The sequence below is a fragment of the Festucalex cinctus genome, chromosome 12 (assembly GCF_051991245.1).
Source record: "Festucalex cinctus isolate MCC-2025b chromosome 12, RoL_Fcin_1.0, whole genome shotgun sequence".
In the NCBI taxonomy this organism is placed as follows: Eukaryota; Metazoa; Chordata; class Actinopteri; order Syngnathiformes; family Syngnathidae; genus Festucalex; species Festucalex cinctus.
Window position 1 is genome coordinate 10,261,583 of NC_135422.1, and position 26,177 is coordinate 10,287,759.

Genomic DNA, 26,177 nt, shown 5'->3' on the forward strand with positions numbered 1-26,177 from the left:
TGATACACTGGAGTCAACATTTTTAAAGCAATGTCTGTCAGCATTATCTTTAGAGGCAGACATTTTTATACATCTTTTAATCTCTTTAATATTTAAAAAAAAAAGAAGACATTTTAACGTGCAATGGTGTGTTAACAGATCATCACACCATGCCAGTTAAAAAAAAAAAAAGTTTATTTTGTCTTGTACAAAAAGTGATGTTACAGAATCACAGTGTTTTCTGTTAAATTCCAACTTAAATGGGAATTAGCAAGAGATCTTGGCAATTTGTCTTCTCAGGAAAAAACAAAATATGACATTGAAATCAGTGACACATTTGTGTAACAGGAAATAAGGCCAATAATTTGGACCATCATGAGGACAACAATTGGCAAATAGTGCCGCTTTGCTAATTATTATTATTATTATTATTTTTGTTTCCTCTGAGGTGACTCGAGGAGAACCAGGCAGCTTGTCGGACTGATTTGCAACTGTTACAAATGATAACAATTCTTTGGTGTAGTGTAGACTTAGAAAATCAAAAAAAAAATACAGACACAACATACAACTTAAAACACATTTTCATAAGTTATCAAATATGCTCAAGCTGCTCTTATTAAATATGTTTTGCTTGATTCATATTGTGCGCCACAAACCGATGTCAAACTTTTATCTGCTGCGTCAGTCCCCGAAGAGGGAGTAAGATTGGGGCGTTTCCTCCGGAACGCTTCATCAGCAACTATCATCAGGTTCTGCCCGGCCCCAGAGGAGCTTTCAGGCAACACCGTCACAAACTGCTGAATGGTGCTCGGAGGCTCCATTTCCAGATGATCTGAAAATGCACTATAATCTTAACGGGTTGAAAGTTTAAAAACAAAAATCACTGTCTTATTTGTTGTAACTGTGAGCACAAAAATAAGGCCTGAATGAAGAGCAGCTCTCAGTGCTTCGCCACTTGAACTCTGGAGAAGCTTTCTTATCACGCTTCTTACGCCACAGGAATGATCTCTCACAAACACTCACATTTACAAATACATCCACACATGCTCTACTGTGCCAGGTACTGCTGAGCCCTCTCCAGCCCCTCCTTCAGGAAACTGATGTAAGTGGAGGTGGATGGGTCTTCAAACCCCCCGGAGAAGCTGAAAGTGGTTCCCTCCTGCTCCTCGCCCTCATCGGGCTTCATGGACGTCTGGTCCAGAAAGAAGTTTGCGTTGATGTGATGGACCTACGGATGAAAACGCTTTAGTTTCGTTTGGCTAATTTTGCAACGCGTTCCTACTCATTGCATTTGTGTCTCGAGTGTGAGGTTATTTACGATGGTTCCGTTTGGAAGGGCGACCATCATCTCCACAGGGAAAGTGTACTTGTCAAGGTGCAAGCGGGCCTTTTCGCTCAGGGCGGGGCTATGCTCATCAGCCTGGTGCAGAGGAATGCATGTGTTTGTTTTAAATTGGACATATTATGGGAAATTGACTTTTTCATTTAATTAGTATGACATTAAAAACAATCTAGTAAATCTTTTGTGAGATATATTTAGGGAAATGTGTGTGATTCAAGATTATAAATTTGGGATTTTTTTATTAGTTTTTTTTATTTTTTGTTATTATTAATTTGTTTAGAGTTTTTTTGTTGTTGTTTTTTTGTTTTTTTATAATGTTTTTTGTTTTTGGTATGAAATGAAAACAACCAAGTAATTTTTTTGTGAGATATATTTAGGGAAATGTGTGTGAGTCCAGATTATAAATTTGGGATTTTTCATTATTTTATTTTTTTATTTTTTTATTATTAATTTGTTTTGAGGGGTTTTTTTTTTGTTTTTTTGTTTTTTTATGTTTTTTGTTTTTGGTATGAAATTAAAACAACCAAGTAATTTTTTTGTGAGATATATTTAGGGAAATGTGTGTGAGTCCAGATTATAAATTTGGGATTTTTCATTATTTTATTTTTTTATTTTTTTATTCTTAATTTGTTTTGAGGTTTTTTTTGTTGTTTTTTTGTTTTTTTATGTTTTTTGTTTTTGGTATGAAATTAAAACAACCAAGTAATTTTTTTGTGAGATATATTTAGGGAAATGTGTCTGAGTCCAGATTATAAATTTGGGATTTTTCATTATTTTTATTTTATTTTATTTTATTTTATTTTATTCTATTATTAATTTTATTTTTGTAAAAAAAAAAAATCAGTTTCTTTTAATTAGCTTCCACAGCAGGTATATTAGTTTATATATTTTTAAAATGCTTGGTTTTAGTTTATTTTTTTCTAATTATAATTAGGTTTAATTAGTTTTGTGAAGGTAAAATGTGGCTTCAGTTATTTATAGATATTTTGTTTTTATTTCATTTTGTTCACCAAAATATTTTTTCAGTTTTAATTTTCATTATTCCGTTCATTTTTGTTAAATATAATAACCTTGAGAGAGCTGTTCTGCACTTGTGCTAGCACACTGTCTATACTGTTGCCTCTACAAGTTATAAAGCATTTATCGTTCATTTCCCCCCCCCCACATTCTGGGCTCTGCTCCTGAGCGTAAAAGCCACTCTTCTCTCAAAGCTCAGGGTCTACCCGTCGTCATGGTAACGAAAGCCAGACTTGCAATTGATTGGCCTAACAGTATTTGAGGCGGTGTTTACAGTCACTTGCAAGAGACATGGCTGCCCCTCAAAACAGGCTACTGTCAGCCAGACAAGTCATACTGTGTAAAGTTAAGACTGTCATATTTTCTCAAAAGCGTAACCCAGACATGTTATATATTATATACATCTTGAGTCCGCTTTAAACGCCATCGTAATGATTGCAGATGTGATTATTTCAAAGTTCTCACCTGCATGTTCTCCAGCTCTTTAACCAGAGACCAGCTGCTCACGAAGCTCTGGTTGAGCAAAGCCAAAACGGGCGAACTTTCCAGGACGGTCTCCCGGAGAGTTCGCCCGGAACCTACAGACCAGATGGAAGATATGTGACACATGCAGATGTTTATAAGACCGCATATAAGCAAATGTTTATCTTTGTATGTGCAGAATTGCTAATTGTCAGTCAAGGTCATAAATATTGGGATATCAACAATTGGTTGTTTAATTGGATGTTTTGCTCTTTGACCAAATATTTTCACCCAAGTGTAAAAAAAAAAAAAAAAAAAAAAAAGGAAAATGTTTACTAAGATGAGGTCTTGTTGACAGGTTTTGTCCCACTTTAGATACATAATTGCTCTGAATTGTACATATTTAGTGGTTCCACTGTATACCACTGAGGGCTTATGAGCAATAAAACTAATGACATCAGAGCATTTTAATTAGACGGTTAGTCTAATTTCTGGCAATGCAATGACTTCATTGCCACAGACTAGCTTTTATTTTTTACTTGGTCCTTCAGAAATAAGTGAGAATAGAACTCTTTCATAAATCAAGAACCTCCCCTCTATAACTACCCAGCAATGACAATTAAAAATCTTTTGTGGACATATAATTGCGCTAATGTGTTTGTCAGTCGAGTTTCTCACCTCAGCAGGACTGGTCGTCCAGTGCTCCCCAAAGCAAAATGGAATGCACCAACTTTTTCTCCGCTTCGGCTCGCTGGAAGACCTCCGAAAAAGGCAGGTAGGAAACCTGTAGTGCACCATTAGACAGCAATGAAGCAGCATGTGGAACAACAACAACAACATGATCACGTTTACCTTCTTGAAGGGATAGAGGGTGACCTCCAGGCGACGCGCGGCTTCTTTCCGATCGATCTCCGCGCTCCATTCGATGTCCTCAAAGACAAACTGGATGGGCTCGGCGCTGCCGCCTCGGCTGTCGATGACGTTGCCCTCCTCGTCCGTGATGACGGAGGGGATGGACGGCCCGGTGGACTGCAACTCCAGCTGTGGAACACGTCGACATGTAACGCAATGCGGATTCAACTGCTGAGGAGGAAATCTGAATGAAATCGATATCCCATCTTGTCAAGGCCTTTTCACACTGCACTTGGCAAAAGGAAGCACAAGGTGGACGAAGCCATTTGTTGTGTATGTGTGCGAGGGTGGATTGCAGTGAGATTTTCCTTACATTCTCAGATTTCACAGGTCACTTTATGAGTAAATCGTCGTCATTATTTCATACTTTTTTTTTAAGTGAGATTTGAGTTATGTTTTTTTTTTTTTGTATTTTAAAACAGGTGCCCTGCCTCAATAACAGTTGGGAAATACTATTTGTATAATACCTGTACTACAAAAAAAAGACACTAAGTGGATATTCTTTACCTGTGGTAGGTACCCTATGTCCACCTCCATGTTGCTGCTCTCACTAGCACCGTACAACCACTCCATGTCTACATTCAGAGACCTGTGACACAGACGGAAAAGGCAAACTGCAAATTCCATTCTATCTAAATATTGTGCATCTGAAGAGGGCTTTACTTGTCACTGGGGACGTAGAGGTGAAAGTGTCGCACGTGAGAGGCGTCTTTGGAAAGGACGATATTGCCTGCGAATTGGCCAGGCGTGAACCAGAAGGGAAAATTGGGGACGTCGTTGAGCTGGAACTCTGCGTGAATCCTGTTTAGGATGAACAGAAGGAGTGAAGTTTGCGTGAAAAGGATAAGGAAGCTCTTCAGAATGGCCAATGTAAGTGTCCTTAGAATTGTCATTCAAAAAAAAAGTCCATCCCCGCTTGCTCACAATTGGACATACGATTAGCATACAGAAACGGGAATCAGAAGCGATGCTAAAATTGCATAATAATGTTGCACTATATGGCGCACCGCATTATAAGGCGCACCTTCAATGAATGACATATTTTAAAACTTTTTTTTCATATATAAGGCGCTACAGTAGAGGCTGGGGTTACATTATGCATCCATTAGATGGTGCTGCGCTAGAGGGAATGTCAACAAAACAGTCAGATAGGTCAGTCAAACTTTATTAATAGATTACAAACCAGCTTTCTGACAATTCACTCCCAAAATGAATAAACAGCTGTTTTATTATTTTCTCTGAGGTAAAGTATTAGTATTAGCTAGCGATCCAAGATGGCGGGATCTTCCTCGCATGCGCGTCACTGATCATGCAGGGTCACCGACAGCGTCTTGACAGCGAGACCTGTTGCGGCTCAATATTGATCCATATATAAGGCGCACTGGATTATAATTTGAAAAAATTGAAGGCTTTTAGGTGCTCCTTATAGTCGAGAAAATACGGTATGCTTAGCAAGTACTTTTATCACCTCTTTTTGACTTTTGTTTGTACGGTCCAAAATAATTTTAATTATAATGTAGCGTCATAGTAACACTACGAATTAGCGTAGCAGCTGTGGCCAAAGTTTGCTTGTTTACAGCGCTAATGCTAGTTTGGTATTGCTATGGCTGCTATTTTGTCGAAGCCGGACAGCGTTCTCTGTGACTATTTATCACAATAAGGCACTTTCATTATTGCATGTTGCTAACTACAAACTTCGTCTTTAATTAACTTCCCATGTTTTGGTGAATGAGACAATTTTCAAAACCCGTTTGACATCATACTGTGTTTCTCCTCACCTGAACACGATATCATAATAAAAGTCGTTACTGGCACGTATGCACGCGATGGCGCCCTGCGGTGCGAAGCGAGACTTTATGAAAGGTCGGGGGTGAAACATGGACAGCAGCGAGTGGATGAGAACCTGCAGCGAAAACAAGAGCGCAACATATAATACTCATATTGACTCAACGTGAATTGAATCAGTTTTTTTTTTAAATACCTCTTTGCCCTTCGGTGTGGGAGGGTGGTAACGGTTGTTGGGCAGGTACCCCGTGAAGATGTTGAGCTCGCTGGGGATCACCCACCACGTGTCTCCTACCTCCTGCTTGTTCTTCGGTGGGAGGAAGACCTTAAACTGGCTGGCAAAGAAGGAAGAGGAAGGCACGGCTGGACTCTTCCACGAGCGCAGACCACTCAGGCAGCTGTGAGAAACCTGCCACATCAACTATCCTAATCAACAAATCTGCAAATGTTTAGAGCCTGACTTCCTATGTTGTAATTAGGTAAATTTCACAATTTTTCACATAACAAACTAACATGATGCTGGTGTCTGAAAAGTGACCATTTGGGAGGTAAAAAGTGCAGCGAAATGTCAAACTGTATATAATTATGTTGTAGCCATGTTGTCCAGTATTTTACCAAATTATGATTAGCAATCATTTTGCTGGTCTTGCTCTTACCCCAAGGAAACCATCTTTGCTTTTTGTCATCGAGTCCATAAGAAGCGGCTCCATTTTGGCCTCCAGCGTTAAAGTCTCCCCATCTGGATCTTCAATCACCTCATCATCAATATCACCCGGAGGTGCAATCCCTGTGGAAAACAAGATGGAGGAGGAGCTGTCATTTATCATGATAGGATATAACAGAAATGTTAAGTTTCAGATACCTGTGAGTTTCTCCACAATTGGTTTAAACTCCTCTGGACTGAGATAGGAGTCATGGTTGGTGTCTAAAGAGGAGAACAGAAAAAGCCCCTCGGCACCCAGAGTTCGCACACTCTCCTCCTAAAGAGTGGGGGGGATTCACATTCATTAGACATAGTGGAGTGATTTCATTGTCAATGTGTGCTGCGGCAAAACTGGGTTACTGCTTCAACAACACATTTTGCAGAAAACTGGAAAAAGTGGAAAAGATCTGCCCGGAGGCCACAGATTCCTTGCATATGTTCCATCCAGTCAAGCCACGTCTCCGACACATGTTCACTGCCAGATACACAATGGGTGGCAGCAGGGGGAGAAGAATTGAGACCAAACATTGAGTTTTACCAGCTGGGATGACTAAAAGACACACCCTGCTTGTAAAAGCACAATGGCTAGACTAACTGCAGATGTGGTTTCAACACCAAACTTTTGGAAGCCAAAATGGTTTGAGGCCAGATGCAGTTATTAGGTCACACAACTGTTACTGGCTATGTTTTTTGGTTTTTTGTTTATTTTGGTTTGGATTAATGGGGTACATGTTATGGAAAATGTATATTTTTCTGGCTTGTATACAACATTGTGTCTCTGGAGTGCCTGTCCACACAACAAGTGATATTTTTAAGTTTTTTTTCTCTCTCTTTCTCTATGGAGAGTGTGTCCATAAAATCTAAAATAGTGGGGTGATCATTCTAATATTTGCATATTTTCAGAGGCCAAACTGCACTGGGCATGAATAGAGATATTGCACCTGAATTTTGGTGGCGATTGATCACGTGTTTTTATTTATTTATTTATTTATTTGTTTGTTTGTTTGTTTATTTATTTTGTTTCGTGTTTTTTGTAAAATTTATTTTTATTTATTTATTTATTTTTAATTTTATTTAGAATGTCCGTAAAACCGTGTGGATTCATATTCTACAATGATTTTGTATAAATCAGGGCACATAGAACATATTATCGCAACATATATATATATATATACAGTATATATATATATATATATATATATATATATATATATATATATATATATATATATATATATATATACAGTATATATGTATAATCAAGTTGACTTGACTTCTGCTTTAAGAGCTGTGTGAATGCTTGAGTTTTAATTTAATAAGTAGTAGTGCTTAATTAATTATACTGTACAGTACTTTTTTTTTTTTTTTTAAATCGCTACAGCAAATGTTACTGTTATCTGTTATATCTAATATTTTGGAGTATGATTTCATCTCACGTGTCGCTTCAGAAGGTGGGCTTCTTGATAGTACTTGACAACCCAAGCCAGAAAAGGAACCGCAAGAACCAGGAGCAGGGTGGAAGTCCGTGTGGAAATCCTGGAGAGGGAGCCCCGAGTCTGCTGACCGTTCTGGCAGTCGTAGCGCTTCTCCTCGCGGGTCTCTTTATGCACGTCCGCGGCCATCCCCTCCTAACACAACGGCATGTCGGTCGGATGATAACATCCAAAAATAAAAATACCACAGACTTATGTCTATGCTGAGCGAACGACTATATGCTGCTGTCTTCGACGCAAGACAGGAACGTCCTTTCTGCGGAGATGAAGTTGCCAGACAACCGCTAGCAAATTAGCCGCACATCCCTGGAGGACTGCTCGTAGAATGTGTCATGATTCAAACGTAACACACGACAACCCGGAAGTTACACTTCTGTCCTTTCAAAATTAAAATACCCTTGAGAAGAGTTTCACCGCTTATTTTTATTTTGAAACTAAATTTCCGGACATGTAATCACAGGGGGTTTAAAATATTTGCTACTGTTTCGGAGGCTGTTAAAAGGGGTCGGCTCTTGTCTACTTTCAGTGTTATTTTTTTCTTTTCCTCCCAGGAAGCTCTGTTAAACAACTTAAATTATATGTTGGTCTGCCAGAAGGAGCATTAGATCAGAATCTGCATCTTCCGACAGTAATTCTTTGGTACAGTACTATAGTTGGGCAAACAGGCCGATACTTATGAGGAATTAATAAATAAATAAATAAATAAATACATACATACATAAATCTACACACAAGACAGTTTCATTTTATTATTATTAGTGGTCATATTGTGAATAAAAGAATCTATTCATTCTCTTCTGCTTATTATATTATTATATCTGAGGTCGCAGAGCTGAAGCAGGGAAACTCAGACTTCCCTCTCCCTAGTCACTTCGTCCAGCTCCACCTGAGGAATCCTCACGTGTTCCCAAGCAAACCAGAGAACAGAGTCTCTCCAGTGTCCTGAGTCTTCCTCCCAGTGGGACATGCCCAGAACACCTTACAAGGGAGGCGCCTAGGCAGCATACAATAAAAATGCCCGAGCCACCTCATCTGGTTCCTCTCAATGCAAACTCTGACTCTGAGTCCCTCCTCCCAGATGACAGCGCTTCTCACCTTATCTCTGAGGGAGAGCCCAGAGATGACTTTACCTGTATTTATGCCAGGTTGTAAAAAGTAACAATCCTATTTTGACAAAGCAGTAAGTGCAGTTATCTGTTTTCAAATGGAGGAATTAATACCAATAAATCCAAGTAAAGCACAGATACCTGTAAAAATCTTCATTGGTCAAACTACTGACTCATATATTGCATTTACAGTCCCAATAATCGACATATTTTTCTCACAGTATATTGTACTGTTTTAAATAAAACACATACATGGAGTCTAAACTCAGCATGTGTTATGTGTGCAATACATTAAAAAATAAAAAAAAATAAAAAATAAATAAAAATAGTTTATGAGGCTTGTGTAAAGGTAATCCGACTCGGACTTTATTACCACTCACCACAGTTTTACACACTTTTGTATTTACATAAGTTACACTGTGTATTACCTACAATAAGGCAACACGTCCATGTTGTTGATAATATTCAGCCACTTATGAAAGAGTTGGCTGCAAAAACACACAATTTAGTGCATTTTTGACTTTTAGGTTTCCCGAAATCTAAATATCAGTTCACGGAGAAGGTTTCAGCACATATCTTCTTCCACTGGTTGTGTCTTGACCTCCATGACCTTTGGAGGGATGTAGGAGCCCATCCCAGCCGCTCTCTCTGCCTCTGCCTGAGTGTAGGGCTCCTCCTTCAGCTTTTTCAACCTGGTTGGCAGAAAACCAGGCTTGGCGTCCAAATACTGCATATTCCAATGCATGCAAAACTACCATAGCCTTACCGTCTCTTGTGGACTTTAGTCTTGAAGTGGTCTTTCAAAGATTTCATATCCACAAAATATCTCCTGCAAGACAAAAAAAAAATCACAATAACAAAGTAAAGGGCTGCAGATCAAATGGCCTGCCCCAAGTAACCTTTGGCAAGATTACAGTACACCTTGGACTGGTTGCCAGCCAATCACATACTATATAGACAAACACATTCACACTCACAGAAATTTAGAGTCTTCGGTTAACCTAATATGCATGGAACATTTTTGGAATCTGTTCGGAAGCCGAAGTATTACAGTATGCAGAGAAACTCTTGATTGTGAGGCAGACTTGCTAACCATCCCAGGAAGCGTCAAAAATGCCATGAGAGTGTTCCAAGGCTAGCCACTGAATCCATCAATGGCTGATTCCAGCAAGACATGACATAGGAAGTATTAAAATATGCTATAATTCTGCATCATTGCATGTCTCATAAATACATACACAGTCAAACTGTTGTAAATAAAATGAAAAAAAAAAATCTCCTTCACCATTATCGAATAGGGACTGAAAGATCATCAAGCTTTATCTCAACGACGAGTAGTATAGTTCACTTACGCGCAGTGTAAACAGTAGTGCTGTGCACATCCCGTCACATCATAGTCTACCTCCTGATGAAGCAGTTTGGCAGCGATTTCAGGCTTCATGTCTGAATGGATCTCGTCCAAGTCTTTTGTCCTGCGCTTTGTCTTCCATGTCTTTGCAATGTTCTTCTTTTTGCCATTATTGTGATTTTTTGTTTGTTTGGACTTCCCCATGGTTAAGCCGGTGGGCTGTAATGACAAATGTAACAAGGTAAGCAAAACATAATAGCTGAGGTGTGCGAATCAAGTCACATGACTTGACTCTAGTCCGACTTAAGTTGTAAATTGGAGTACTTGGAAAGACAATCAGGCTGTTTTGGTCCCAACTTTGCCTCGCACTAGTTTGATGAAGAAGTGACACCTCACATAACAGAAAACTGGCAAAATATATATATAAAAAACTGTAGAGGAGAGGTGTATGTATACGCGTTAATTTTGGAAGAAAATATTGTGATCCAACCTCGAAGAAGTGGAAGAAAATGGACAGCTGGATGGTTATAGTTTTTTTTTTATCATTTAAAAATATATTCATGAGCACAAAATAATTGTCCGTTTTTTTAAAATAATAATAATAATAATAATAATAATAATAACCTCACCTTAAAAAACAACAACATTATCATCATCATCATCATCATATTGGATTTGTTTTACTTTGTACCATATTATTACCTAAAAAAATAACCATAAGCAGATTATATTAATTAACCCCACAAGATCTTACTATGGTATTTTACTTTCAGTGATCATTCCCATGCGGACACTGGTGGGAGACTGCAAAAAAATCACTATCACATTTAAAGGTTTTTGCCAACAGTGAAAATCGACTTCATAAGGTTCATCTAGCCAACACTAAGAACATTTTTTTTTCTAATTCAGCTCGTACAGATTAATCGTTATCACGCGCGAGTTCCGCGACTTTAAAAGTCAATCATGTTTAAAATACCACAGGGCAAGTGCTGCCGTTTTCTTTATGAAACAGCTAAGGTAAAACATAAGCCTAACATAAGCCTGTTTCTTCATAATTTAGCCATTTATTTGGTGTCATCGTCTTCGTGTTTGCTTACCTTTCACACGTGCAGCCTGGAAGGACTCATTTACTTCCGGGTCGAAAGAAAGCGTGACCGTGATGTGTCTGTAGAGGGCGTCGTGCGCCACTGTTAGAAATAAAACAATAACGTTTCTATTTACGAAAAATGTGTCTCACAGTAATGAGGTGAGGCAAGGAGGAATTCTTTCCACACTACAATTTAATGTATACATGGATGACCGGTTGGATGACTGGTTGTATGATTGGAAATTTATTAGTAAACCATATTATGTATGCAAGATGACTTGGTGATTTTTACTCCCAGCAGTGCAGGTCTCCAACAGATGGCTAAATAAATGTTCAGAGTATGGGGTACATCGCGATATTAAATATAATGCTACAAGAGTGTAGTAATGATTTGTCGAACAAAAGAGGATAAATATCTTGAATTTCCAACTTTCAGGCTTTTGAATAATAATCTCTCACTCTGTGATAAAGTCAGGTATCTTGGCCATTTCTTTACGGACAAGATGACTGATGAAGATATTTGTAGGCAGCGCCGGGTTTTATATACAGGCAAATATTCTTAGACTTAAGTTTAATGCTTGTACTAAGGAGGTGAAGCTGTCGCTGCTCAGAGCATAATGTACTCCTTTGTATACGGCCCATCTGTGGTTAAATTATAGCCGAACTAGTTTGCAAAAAATTAAGATAGCCTATAATGATGCGCTCGAGTATTACTAAAAAGATCTCGATGGACTAGTGCGAGTGAAATGTTTGTAACTGAAAGGGTTAACACATTGTAGGCGACACTGAGAAATTCGATGTTTAAATTTGTCTGTCGGCTAAATCACTCGAATAATTAAATTATTGTACATTTGTCAAACATCTGTCTTAAGTGCTATAAGATATCAGTCCCAGTTCTGGAAACATTGGTACTGTTGTCTTTTATATAATGCTTCTTAGTGTATTTTGGTATTTATGTATTTTTGCTTTAATTTGTTTTTTTATTGTGAAGTTGGTCTGTTTGTGTTTGTACTTTGAGTCTCTAATAAAGCTTCGTCGTTATCACTGCCGTGCTTTGAATTACAGCAATCTTTTAGATGCGTTTTGCATCTTATTCTTAGGCCACGCAAACATAATTTACTACAGATCACTCTTTAACATGATCAGTTTCTTCTCATGGAGAAAGAACATCATCAATTATTATAAATAACATGTAGTTAAATGTCATTTAAACAATTGTGTTTTCCAAAGTGTGTATCAAATTGTGTAGCTCTCGCGCTCAGGTTTTAAAGCATTGGTGACGCCCATGTAGTTCATTAATGCAGTAATCATTGCTAGTCAATGGGTGGCGGTAATGCACTATGATAATTTGCAAATCGCGATTAAAAACAAAGAAGAAGAAAAGAAGGCTGTGTCAGACTGCTGTAGTGCATACGCGCCGTGGAGCAGAGGGAAGATGGCGGAGCGGAACGGAGATCCACAGTACGAATGGAGCGAACGGGGCCTAGACATGGCCGAGGACACGCTGGTTGCAATGGAAACCCTGTTGGCCACACTGAGGGCCTTCGAAGACGGGCTTAGGCAACAGGAATTGTCCGTGGCGTCGTCCGCGGACTACTGCGATAACTTTTGTCAGGTAACGAGTGCGTGAAACCTGGATGCTATCATTAGCATAACGCTAGTTCAGTTTGGGTTGTTTTCCTCAGAGGGGGCGAGGTGGTTCTAGACAGGGGATGCTCTGAGATAGCTGGCTTTTGCAATTGTAAAACGTGTGTTTTTGAACAAACGTATGTTGTTAGGCGACTAGCATCTAGTTTAAATGATGCTAACACCGTAAAATCAGGTTAAATGACTCAATCCGACTCCATGCATGTTTAGTGTTTGCAGAAGCCCAGCCGCACGCCTATTTATATTACAGTGGTGTGTTGTGCATTCAAAGTTGCACATTAATGGTGTGGGGCGGGGCGACGTGTGCATGTGTTCAAATTGATTACCCCTGACATAGTATTCTGCTCAAATTTCATCATTTTATTGCATTTGACAACAAAAAAGATGACACTATTTTTTTACTAAAGTAATATATATACTTAAAAAAAAATGTTTTTCTTTTATCCAGAAGTTTGTACAAGGAGGCTGTTTCAGGATCAATTTAACAAATTTTTACACAAATTAATTTTATATTTACAAGTGCTTAAACAGAAGAACATGGTGGGAATCTTGACTCTGAAGCTGTATGTGCAATAAATGTAATGTAAAAAAAAAAAAAAAAAAGTGACACTGTTAAGTGTTGCTGAAAGGATCATGGCGGAATCTTAAAAGAGGTCTAATAAACTAAATAAGGGACAAAAGTTATAAAAGAGTTGGCATATGCAGAAATCCATAAAACAAGTACATGTAGCATCAATTTATTCACTAAGGGAAGAGGAGGTCGTGAGTTCGTGAAGCTACTACCTGAGCTGTGCTGGGTGTGAACGATAATCTGGATCTTGTCATTTTGTGTTCCCTACATCATGTTTTTATACTTCAGAGGTGAATCATGACATACCCTAACACAACAATCACTAGTTAAATTTGCATCTCTGCTATCTTACTTACTTCTCTGTATGTCGTATTTTGTAAAAACTACCCTCTTTCCAACTCAAGCATCACCGTTTAGTCGTAAGTAGGGCTGAGGGAAAAAAGTAGACCAAGTCGGTTGGGTTGATGCAAAAATGCATGCGTCAAAGCTATTAAAAAAAAAAAAAAACATATTTGCAGCACCTGGAAGTTGCCGGGAGGCGGTTTCTACTATAACATAGAGCAAGACTCAACCTCCCAGATCCCACGGCAACTCCATTTTTTTTTTTTTTTTTTTATTCCTCTAAGTAGTTTACAGGCTAGCCATCTAGCATTTGCCATAAAGACTATTACTATGGTTTTACGCCACCAAATATACAATAACTGAGCCAAATTGACCCAGTTGGCCACAATGACGCAAAACGGGCGCTCGCGGACCTTAGAAATGAACTCACTTTGTGACGTTTATGGATTTAAAATGGGATGGAACCAAAGAAAAACATCAGGGGGGGTGGTGCAGCAACTTGGAGCAATAAAGTAAGTTATTTGAAAACCTACCTGTGGTTAGTATACTGCATCAAATGACCATTTATCATTTAATAGTTTAATCAAATTGGATTTTTCATATGTTGAAGTGAAGTGAAGTGATTTTCAGGTAAAGTAAGTGATTAGAGTTTATTCAGGGCTAATGCTAATCACGATTGTTAATTAGTTTAGTTTATTCATTTTTTCCTTTCGGACACATTACAGTTTACATCAATCAGCATTCGGCCCATTGCTTTCAAGCAATTTCAGCACTCGATTCTGGTCAGGTAGCACCACTGGTTGCTAGCATGTTGTGGATCTGATGACTCCTGTGCGCTGCCCAGCCTCGCTCACCCAGCAGAGCGGCCCACGCCAGCTGCATTCCAGGAACCAGACCACCAACCCCATTTTGCATATTGACAGCAGATTCATTGGAGCCACAATACAGCTTTATCATGTAGCCTTGACTGTTAGAACAAATGTTCAAACGGAATTCGAGCCAGACAATATTTAGATTCAAACGGGAACAGCAATACATGTTATCAATGCAGGTGTATAAACAAGAGTTAGCCTTGGCAAAGTCAGCAAGTAATCATATACAACTCCAGCTTTGGGTAATTAGTGATGTTGTTGTTGTGATATTGTGAATTACTGTTGTCTCTCAAGCGCTGCCAATTCCTCAGCTCCTTTCACGATTCGTGTTTTTAGTTGACCAGAGTTATCTTTAGTTTGAATAAAAATTCGGCAGTCTTTTGTCCACGTGCTTTCGATAAGTCCATTCTTTCTCATTTGTCGAGCCTTTTTGGCGATGTCAGCATTTCGTTTGGTGAGGTTTTCGTTGATGTAGACATGTTTCCCACGAAGCTTGTGACGGTCTCTCAGAAGAGCAACCTTTTTCTTTCTGTCAACAAACCTGATCAGAACTGCCGGTGGTCGTGTCCCTCCAGTTGGAAGCGAAAAGCACATCTGAATGTGCGCAGGATCAACAGTTAATCCCAAATCTCCGAGTTGAAGTGTCACTTGCTGTTCCACAGTCTCGTTCCCTGAATATTGGTCAGAATCTTCCGTGCTCGTGCTAGCCGCAGCTCTCAAAGGGCCACGGCGCGGCTTGATCTTGATACCGGTGACTATCACATCGTTGATACGAAGATTTTGTTCCAAATCATCCACTTTTTGTTCCAAGGCAACAATGCGTCGATCTTTTTCCTGTGTCTCTTTCTTCAATTGCTGTATTTCCTGAAGAAGTGGCTCAATGCTCTTCTTCATTTCAAGTAATTCGGCAACCATTCCACTGAGTTTTTTAAGATAAGATTTTATCTCCTCATTCTCGTCAGCTCTTTTTCCGCCAGGCATTCTGCAGCAATGTAGTTAAAAATCCCAATGCAAAAATCAACAAGTAGTTAGATTCCCGAGCGAATGCAGGAGCGAGTGCAGGAGCAAGTACAGATGCGTCCTTCCTCAACAGATGCGTCCTTGAGTATGAGTATGTTAATCGTTTAGCATAGGATAATTTTGTTGATGTTTGTGTAATATGCGCATATGTGTGCAGAAGATAAGGAAGAATGAGTATTTAGATCCACTAAATTCAACTAACGTTCAACCTTAGTGGACTTAAAAATAAAAAAGGCAACTGGGCAATTAGTCGATTAAACGATAGACTAATTATTATTATTATTTTTTTAAAGAAGTCGTTCGTGACAGCACTAGTCGTAAGTAGTCTCAATGTAATTAGTATACCCATGCAAATCTCCTGGGTTGAGATCCTTTTAGGAAGTCCCCCTTTGTGGGGGTGCCATAAATAGACGGTGGGGAATTAATCAAGGCTCCCTGTAGACACCCAACCTGCAAGGCTGTCTGTCTGGTACTCGGGTGTCTCGGGATGTCGTATTGGTGTTGTGGTGTTATCACAAGCTCAGCGGCCTGCAGGATAAAGGTGGCACACGTTTTCAAACTTGTTCCTGGCTTTGTAAAGATGTACTGTTTGACATTCCACAATATGACTAAAATAACATGGACAAGAAGAAGTGAAGGAGTAAATTGTTTTAGGAGATTAAAAAGCAAATGATATGCAGTGAAAGTGGACCGATCATCTTTGCGTCGAATCAAAAATAAACCATTGCTTTTACTTTGAAAAGCATTTTTGCACATTTTCTGACATGATAATGAACAAACTAATAACTCAATCATAATTAATATATTTGTACAATTTCTACACGGTCAATTTGTAATAATGTCCTGTTTTGAATCCATTGATTGAAATATATTTATTTTTTTACATCTGATTTGTCGATTGACAAAATAATCGACAGATAAATTGATAATGAAAATAATTTAGTTTGATAACTAAAGTTAATGAAGAAACTCAAGTGAATTTCAAAATTACACATTCCTTCTCTTATTAGGCCTGTTATTATCTGATAAATTGGATTTTTTTTAAATATACGTTTAATTCTTAAAAAACCAAAACCAAAGTAGGACTTTAGTCCAAGTCCTGCAATAATACGTTGTTTTTTTAAATACTTTATTAATGTAGGAATATCAAAAGGAGTTTTTTTTTTTTTTTTTTTTTTTTGTGCTTGGTATGGCAGTCTCTCTGCACTTTTTAAAAATGATATAACATAATTTAGTAACTTTTTTTTTGGGGGGGGGGGGGGGGCATTGCAGTACTGCCTTGTACTCTTAAAAGAAGAACAAATTACACTAAACTGGTATTATCCATAATCATTACAATTGGAAGGTGCCTCCTTGCCGAATTGAAATTTGGTTAAAGTTAATTGGTAAACCATAAACCAGTTCATCCTTACTAAATATGCACTATGTATTTGACAGTTTGTCTAGGTTATTTTCCCCTCTCTGAGTCAGTCCCCTCGGGCTTAATCAGCCGCACCTCAAACCAGACTGTGTCAAGTGGGATCAGTCAGGTGCAGTCTAGCATATCCCCTTCCCCTCAGGTGGAAAAGCCTTGTACATCTCACCTGATGATGATTGTTCTAAGGGGAAAACAAATGTGCTTGTAATAACTAACGCTACATTTTCTCCCCAGGCACTTATGCATTACGCTGGCAGCAGAAACTCCATAGAGCACGGACTTCCACTTCTCGAGGTCTACTGCCTGTCGATAAACTGCTTCGCCGCCGCCCGCTCACACCTCACCGCAGAGTCGGACCGAGTGACTCTTGTTTTGAAGAGGCTAGCTCTGTGAGTGCAATTGACATGACATGAATTTTGTTTTTCACAAATCCTATTGATTTGTCTTCATCTGTTATTTTATTTGTAGGCATTATTAACCATTTTAAAACATTAAATAATTTTAAGAAAGAATATATTAAGGCACTTGAACGCCTGGCAACCGCCGAAGTTTTGTACAAGTCTATTCAATGACAACACAATGGCGGCAGACGAGAAAAAATTATCACTCACTGACCAAGCCTAGTTGTTTTGAAAGTACACAGTCTTATTTTTACTTCTCTTATACCGCTCACTCTACTTGAAGTGTCGTCCTCCTCTTGTGACTTCTACACCCAGTGTCGAAAATAAGAAGCACAATGTAGCATAATGCGCTAATGTGGGCAGCATTTAGTTTCATTTTTTTGAATATGCCACTTGTGGGCCATTCAAAAAAAAAAAAAAAAAAAAGTCTAAAATTAATAAATGTGCAAATAATGCCTGCCGTGAATGAATTTATTGCACAAAATCGTGCTGCATTGTGCACAATCAAACCAAATCCAAGCCTGCCTTGCTTTTAACTCGCTTGTAACGTCCTCATATAATCCAAAAGTGGAGTCTGACGGTGCATCCTGGAGCCACACATGTGTTCCTTTTTATTGCTAAGCGCTCTCAATGGCCATTTAATGGATGGGGCACAGAAGAGCTCAAGTGTGGGAATCACTGTTCAAGGATGTCTACTGTTTTGTGGGAAAGTGTGCATTTCTAAAGATAAAAGATTAAGTCCTTTATTGTCAAAACAACTAGTGTCAAACGCCATTCATCAGTGACATGCAGTTTAGCAGCTCTCTCAAACATTTTGGTGTGTCTTTTTTTTTTTTTTTTTCTTTCACGGTAGTGACACAGAAAATAACTGATGAGTTACTTATAATTTACACCAGCGTTCTCCTTGTTTGTCATACAGAAGCTGTTTTGAACTATTTCTGTCAGTTCCTGAAAATGCAATCCCTTATGAAGCCTGGGTTCAATTCCACCAATCTGTTCAGGTAAGACCTCTATTTATGCTGTTTTGATGTGGTGGTTGAGATCCTTGAAAGATTTTAAAAGGCTTTGACTCCATGAATCGAAAAACAAGGCCTTAATTGGCATCTTTCAAAAGCCTATAAAATGTTAACATAAGTAGAATTTTATGATTGTAAAGCTCAGATTATCGGTAAATTATCATTTTTGCTGTTCGCAACTTTGGAAAACAGGACACTGGGAACATTTTGAAGTTGGTCTTAAATCGAATTTCAAATGGAATTAAAAAGCCTTAAAGTATCGAATTTAGTTTGCCTTATAAACTTTAGGAACCTCATGTTGCACACAGAAGTGAAATAATGTGTACTACCATATTTGATATTGTATCATATTTTTATACTTGTATTTTTGTGTCTGTGTGTCTATGATGATTTGAAAGTATCAGGAAATAAGTTGTATTTGTATAAATGATTTGGAGTTGGTCAAGATTTAAAATAATATAAAAATTTGTATGGAGATATTTTGGTACTGTGGTGTTATTTTCAGTCCACAGCAAGTGTCAAAATGGTCAATTATAGAAATAAACAATCTGAAAATCTTTAAAAAAAAAAAAAAAAAAAAAAAAGGTCAATTTTGCTGCTTAGCTCATATTCCACAAACACAATATTAATCAAAAATACAGTACCGTGTTTACACAAGTGGAGCTGCCAAAATAAAAAAAAAACTCTTTAAATGGAAGATGCATTCCTCTGCAATTGAGGCACAACCTTTTATTGAGGTGTTAGTCTAACAAAAATGTTTGGTTTGGATTTTGGTTCCTTTCAGATTGCACATGACACCTTGTTACAGTACGGGAGTACAGACCTTCAAGCGTTACTGCAGATCACCGGAGAGGGGGGCGCATGGAGCAATCCCGTCCTCGCTGCCCTCCTCTCTGGCCAGCCTACCGACCAACAAGAAGGTTAAAAGAAAACAAATTTGTCACACTATAGTAATTTCAATCTTATCATATTGTCCTGTTTATAGTAGTTTGCTCATCAATGTACGATGCATTCTTTGAAGTTGACGCATACATCAGCTTGGAGGGTGACGGCTTCATGGAGATGCGGGTGAAGCATCTGGAGAAGATGGGCGACGTGGCCAAGGCTGTGGTGCTGGCAAAAGCTTGTACAGACTGCAGCGCCATCTCCAACAAAGCTATGTTTCGTCACACATACATCACCCTGCTTTGCCAGCTACTTCCCAATGAAGAAGCCATAATGGAGGTGCTCACTGCTGCCTTACCCATCTACTCTTCTGTTTTTGTTCAGGAATGCCTCCTTGCTTATGTGACCTCCCTCTTTACATTTTATGTTTTCTCCCTAACAGATATCCAGGCAAAACTGCAAGGATATTATTGAGATTACCACGAACTTGGAGATGGAGGGGGAGGAGAATACCGGCTTTATCTTGTGCACAACCTTCCTGACACAGCAGCTTCAGCAGCCCAGCCTTGACCGCTCCTGGTGAGTCTTTTGCTGGCTTTTAGGGCTTGAGCCAAAATGGACGTTGGGCTCCTTCTATTGGCATTGTGACAAGTGGCCATCTTCTTTAAGGAATTTCCTTAAAAGGAAAAAAACAAACCTTGGAATGAGCACTTCAAAACCATCTTAAATCTTCTCGAACAAACTCGGGGGTGAAAAGAATTAACGACCTATTCTAGTGCACACGCTGCTCGTCTCGCTATTAATCGGCCATTTGCGCTACTTAAGAGAATTTAGTGCATCTGATTTTGACGTCGACTTGGAGAACGCCTTGGACTTTCAGCATGTATCTGCTTTTTCCTGGGTTTTTTTAACTGAAACTTGTCAACCAATCAGGGAAGGGGTTACAAAGTAGCAGATGAAACTAAAGTATCTTCATTCCGAGGCATTTTCACCAGATTTTCTATTAATCACACAAACGTTTCTCAAAAAGACAATTTTCCTGACGCATTGGTGCATTGTACTCACGTTGAAGTGACCATTCCAACTAGACAAAGGATTTTGACAGATTCATATTCTGGGGAAATAAATCTCTTGATGTTGCTACTCGTATCACAGCTCATTCAACTTTGGTAAACTTATTCTCCTATCTGTAGGGAGCTGATTCAACTGTGGAGTAAACTTCAGAGGAAGCTGGACCCTTCACTTGTGTCTCTTCTAGAAAGATGCCTTCAGCTGGGTGCCATTGCTGTAACTGTGCAGCATTTGCTTTACCTGGTCCGTTTAATTCAAACTGAGGTGAGATTTTTTTTTTTAATACTCTGTTGCAAATTGTTAAAGGCACACAATTTAGTCTTAGAGAATTGAAATATAGTATGTGATCTTGAAAGGTCAATTGTGTTGCTTCTGATTTTGGTTGCAATTTTCCTGTTTTTTAGGCAGGGGCAGTGGGCACTGCTGCTTCGGTGGAGCTGTGTGTTAAAGCGCTACAACTTCCAAAGCACAATGACTCAGAAAGCAGAATTGGCATCTGTAAAATGTTGTTGTGCCTCCTCAATGATCTGGAAGTGCAGCGGGCCTGCCTCCTCACAGAGTTCCTGCTTGGCCCCAGCCAGCAGGTCTTAAGCCGCCTCCAGGAGCTTTACCAGTGCCCAGACCAAAAGCATGATCAGGAGAGTAACATCATTCCCAACTCGCTACGTTGTGAACTGATGCTCGTGCTGAAGGCACACTGGCCCTTTGACCCAGAATTTTGGGACTGGGAAGCCCTCAAGTATCACTGTGTCTCTCTTCTCGGGTTGAAACACCAGTCGGAAAGGGAAGGTGATGAGGAAAAAAGTGAGAAACCACTCGTGCTACAAGTCAACACACTGAAAGAAAAAAGTGAGCACAAGCCCTGTTTAAATGGAAGTCTTCATCTTCACAAGCAACGTGATAAGAAGACACGTCACGTAGGAGGAGAAGCAGCATCAGCGAGGAGAGGCAAGCCCTTTTGTCGGATTTGTTCAAAGTCCTTCACTGACATTCAAATCATAAACCACTCCCAAAGACACATTGTGGATGACAGACACCCCTGCCCCATTTGCCTGCAGGAGTTTAGGAACCGAAAGGAGCTTCTTCCCCACTTGAGACATCACTTCCAAAGTGAGACGCTTCATAACAGTAACAACATAAAGGTTGACGATGATGAGTTGGAACCCGGTGAGATCAGAGTTGACCCTTCTTTAGTTGTGCACTACGAATCCACGCTTGATCCTGAAGTCTGTCAACACGTTGTGCAACAAACCAACACCGTCAAAGATGAGTGCATGGACAACGAGCATGTGACGTTCGACTACATGAACCGGCACTTCAGTCTGCGGAACCGAGAGGAGTATTCTTGTCCTGGAACCGGGTGTTCCAGGGTTTTTAAGCATTCCAAGTACTTGTATGTGCACTTGAAGTCAGACCATAAAGGCGATGAGAATGTGCAGCATTTTCATCAGATGAGAGAGCAGCGGGAGAAGTGTGCCTTCTGCCGACGCCATTTCGTCTCTACTTACCATCTCCAGAAACATCAAAAAATTCACTATTGTAAGCAACCGTACATGTGCGTGGCGAAGGATTGTGGCGCCCACTTTTTTTGTTCCAATGAACTTTTGTTGCACAAACAGATCCATGGCTATCAGATAAGCTACCAGTGTGAGCTGGAGGGCTGCTCTGTGAATTACTCAGACCTGGCACAACTTTATCACCATGAAGCACAGCATTTCAGGGATGCTGCATTCACCTGCCCAGGTCCTATATGTAAAAAATTTTACTTTTCTAAAAGGGAGTTCATAGAGCATCTATCCACACACAACATTACTTTCTCTGAAAAGGACTTTGAGGCTCAGAGGAAAGCAAAAGAGAGCGTTTTTAAGGCTGATTTGGAAAGGGCTGCCGCTGTTAATAATCCAGGTGATGTAGAAGGTGGTGTCACTGGAGATGGCCAGAAAACTTCCGCCACCTCCTGTGAACCATCTGTCAACACCAAGCCCAAAGCAGTACTGACCTTGGTGGCTATGTGTTTCGATGGAAGCAAGTTCACCTGTGGATTTGAGAAGTGCGGTATGACTTTCTCCCGGGCTAGAGATGTCCAGAGGCACCTAAAACATGCCCACCCAGAACACCTTAAACTGGAGAACAAAGATCACAAACATGATAAGGAGCGGGGCCCAATGTCCAAAAAGATCAAGATTGAAATTGCATCGGACAATGAGGAAGATGAAAACCAACTCTCAGCTCCGTGCTCCCCTGGAGAAGATGGGAATGAATTTACAACTACTCCCCCATTTACAAGAAACCTTTCTAAAAATGATGTCCTTAAAGACATTATCATAGGCCTAAGTAGACTGGATCTCAATTCTTTGTCCCCACAAAGTGTGCTAAATAAGCCACCTGAATCTATCAAAGATGCAAATGCATCCCATCAACAAGCTGTTGTGGAAAAACAACCTGTGGTTTTGCGTTCTAAAGAATCCCTCCAGCTGCCTAAAAGAAATACAACAGAAGAAAGAGCCGTCAAATCCCTTAAAAATATTAAACCTTTCGCCTGCGAGGTAAGAAAGTGTCCATTTAGGACCGCGCGGAGCTATAGTTTGCAGCGCCACTATGTTAATATGCACGGTCGCTCGTTGGAAGAGACCAAAGGATTGGCTTGTTTTACGGACAAGACATTTAAGCCCTTTAAGTGTCAACTGTGTTTCAAGTGTCATCGAGAAATTAAAGGGTTGACGACCCATTATATTCGGGACCATAATCTATCTCCCAGTTTGGTGAAGAAATATAGTCTTGGCTCTAAAAAAACAAAAAAAAAAACATTACGGAACTTGAAGCCGACAGTTAAAAAAGAAGCAACCAGTAGGGAACAAGAGGGGGAAAAGAACTGTGAAAGCAGACAAAGTCCGAGTAGTTGTTCTTCACCTCTGGCTGTAAATGTAGCAGAGATTCAAGAAGAAGAAGAAAATTACCCCAAGGGAGACGATGAAGATGGGGTTACGCTCCAGGTTCGAACAAGACGCTTGGTGGCCAAAAGTAATCTATGCTATATTCTAGATAAATTCAATAAACCCTTTCATTGTGTTGCCAAAAACTGTGACGCAGCCTTCTCCACCCAGGGAGGGCTAGTGCGCCACCTTCAGCTCATACACCATTACAAACGCTCTCAGCTCCTGTTGGAACAAGAAGTACAACACAGTCCCGAAGTCAAAAAGGACAATGTGAAGAAAAGTCAAGTTCCAAACTCAGATGAACCAAAACCACAGTATAAATGTCAGTTTTTCAACTGCAATGCCTCGTACCTTCTCAAAAGCAGCCTAGCGCGTCACACTCGAGTTGTGCACTCTCAGATGCTAGGGCTAATTAAGTGCAAGTATGAGGGTTGCACTAAAGTATTCACCCACACTGAGTCCCTGAAGAAACATACTCTGTATCGACACTGTGAGTACTACGACTCCTTGGTAGTACGGCTCCAGAGCACTCAAAAAGAATCTGTTACAGGATGCCAAAAGAAGCTGATAGTAACGCCACCTAACCCTGCCACACCCGTCTCAACCAGATCACCAACACCTGAACCGCAACAACCCGCCCAGTCAGAGGAGGAGGTTGAGGATGTTATCGAAGACAAGAAAAAGTCAAAGGTTAAAAGTAACACAAAATTTGTTTTCAGATCGCATGAAGAAGCTTTGCAAATGTGCCAAGACCGTTGTTTACGTTTGCCTTACCCTTGTATGATCCAAGGCTGTGACTCTGTCCTTACGTATGACAGAAGCTTGAACCGCCATTACAGAGTGGTTCACCGCATGGCCGTTTGGTATCTTGAGGAAAATGCTGACCAGCTCTTCTACAACGCAGAGCAGCTGGAGGAGTTGATTCAGAAGAAGTCTGCTCGGCCAACCGTCGCAGGAAAAGAGAACCCAAATGGAGTTTGCAAAATGGAGTATAAGCCGGAGACGTCACAGGGACAGGATGTACAGGTAAAACTGCACTCTGTCCAGGCAGAAACCCAAGAGGAGGCTCTTCCAGATCCTCTGAGGTTCCCTGTGGAGGAAGTGTTGCCACCTGCCGAGAGAAACGGTATCCTTGTCGATGCTGATGATGTGTTAAACGGAGAACCGAGTACGAACTCTCACACTGTGGAGTCTGTTGTAGCGATGCCAAACGATCACAAACAAGTAGAACATTTTTTACACTTTGAGAGAAACGGTGTCCTTGTGGGCTCTGATGATGTGTTGCACGGAGAACCGAGTGCGAACTCTCACACTGAGGAGTCTGTTGTAGCGACGCCGAATGTTCACAAGGTAGAAAAATTATTAAACTTGGAGAGCAACAGTGTCCTTGTCAGTGCTGATGATGTGATATACGGAGAACCGAGTACGAACTCTCACACTGAGGAGTCTGTTGTAACGACGCCGAATGATCACAAACAAGTCGTAAAATTATTCAACTTGGAGAGAAACGGTGTCCTTGTCGGTACTGATGATGTGTTGTACGTAGAACCAAGCACTGACACTCACACTGAAGAGTCTGCTGTAGCGACGCCAAATCGTCACAAGCAAGTGGAAAAATTACTAACCTTGGAACAAATAAAACCCCTCCTTCGTAACTTTACCATCAATCTCTCGCCACCATGCTCTGTCCGCTTGCCGATGGACGAGGGCCTTCGGGACGCATCAAAAGATGGTAAAACGACAGAAAAGCCTCCATCCTCTCCTCTGCCCATACGGCAGCCTCTCAAGCGAAAGAATGAGATCTCCGTGCAGCCTTCAAACGTGATCGACCCCCAGCCTCTCGGCTCCCCTCCAAACAGTTTTGACATAAACACGTACAAGCCAGTTGGCTTTGAGGTGTCCTTCCTCCAGTTCATACAAGACACCGCCCCAAAAGACAAAAAGATTGCCAAACGGCGAGACTCCTTCCGGCGCAGTTGTTCAGTCAAAGAGAACAAGCAGCTGGGAGTCTCGTTCACCCGAAGCAGACGCTGTCATCCCATGATTCACAAATCCCGCGGTACGATTGGAGACTTCCAGTCTGTCCGGAACTTGAAGTCCATCTTGGACAAAGCCCTTGCTGGGTGCGGGGATCTGGCCATCAAGCAGCTGCAGTACCTCAGGCCCGTGGTGGTCCTGGGGAAGCCAGTGTGTATGGCCTCCCTGCCTCATCTCTTCCAACCAGACCCCAACAACCCAAAATTGCTTCTGGGAAGCAAAGTTTGACATTGCAACTTAAATGATGTAATTCAAGTGATACTCCTTTTCTGAAATTGGTGATGCTGTTTTTGTTGCATAGGTTGCAAAAAGACTCGCAAATCAGCAGCACAAAATTCAAGCCATGCCCACCCCACCCCCAAGCAAATCTCATTTTCTATACATAATTGCTTCAAGATCTATGTACATTTTTACAGTTTGCTAGAAATGGTTAGTAGCAAGAGGCTTTTTACCTGTGTCAAAATGTAATACTTTACTTCCTGCGAAAGTCTAAGAGTGACTGATCAGCACTTTTAAGGTCATATAAAAATAAGTGTGACTTGGTTGGAGATAAATACCAGTTTAACTTTCTAATAAATGTGAAAATTAATATCAAGTGTCTTATTTTCTCATAGCATGTTCCATAGTGAATATATTAACGAACAGGCATGATATGACATGATAGCTGTTAGACTGAGGTTTGTTGTTAACTGTATTAGTTGTACAATTTGAAGTCCTCTGCAGTAAGC

General features: G+C 40.1%; 3 protein-coding genes across 3 annotated transcripts; 1 reads left to right on the forward strand and 2 right to left on the reverse strand.

Annotated features, from left to right (window-relative positions):
* Window positions 1-162: 162 nt before the first annotated feature.
* Window positions 163-8,040, reverse strand: selenon (selenoprotein N). The gene is made up of 12 exons (XM_077539814.1): window positions 7,637-8,040; window positions 6,360-6,477; window positions 6,154-6,284; window positions 5,694-5,906; window positions 5,491-5,615; window positions 4,376-4,513; window positions 4,220-4,301; window positions 3,653-3,841; window positions 3,479-3,584; window positions 2,804-2,916; window positions 1,298-1,399; window positions 163-1,207 (listed from the first exon to the last, which is right to left on the reverse strand). The coding sequence occupies exons 1-12, from the start codon at window positions 7,820-7,822 to the stop codon at window positions 1,028-1,030; spliced, it is 1,683 nt and encodes a 560-aa protein (XP_077395940.1). The 5' UTR covers window positions 7,823-8,040; the 3' UTR covers window positions 163-1,027.
* A 1,084-nt stretch (window positions 8,041-9,124) lies between these two features.
* Window positions 9,125-11,349, reverse strand: znf593 (zinc finger protein 593). The gene is made up of 4 exons (XM_077538892.1): window positions 11,245-11,349; window positions 10,152-10,366; window positions 9,566-9,628; window positions 9,125-9,491 (listed from the first exon to the last, which is right to left on the reverse strand). Exons 2-4 carry the CDS (start codon window positions 10,349-10,351, stop codon window positions 9,365-9,367), a joined length of 390 nt encoding a protein of 129 aa, XP_077395018.1. The 5' UTR covers window positions 10,352-10,366; window positions 11,245-11,349; the 3' UTR covers window positions 9,125-9,364.
* Window positions 11,350-12,605: 1,256 nt separating this feature from the next.
* Window positions 12,606-26,038, forward strand: rlf (RLF zinc finger). Its single transcript, XM_077538926.1, has 8 exons — window positions 12,606-12,849; window positions 17,338-17,492; window positions 18,424-18,505; window positions 19,305-19,440; window positions 19,542-19,744; window positions 19,848-19,984; window positions 20,599-20,740; window positions 20,881-26,038. Exons 1-8 carry the CDS (start codon window positions 12,670-12,672, stop codon window positions 25,675-25,677), a joined length of 5,832 nt encoding a protein of 1,943 aa, XP_077395052.1. The 5' UTR covers window positions 12,606-12,669; the 3' UTR covers window positions 25,678-26,038.
* The last annotated feature ends 139 nt before the right edge of the window (window positions 26,039-26,177 follow it).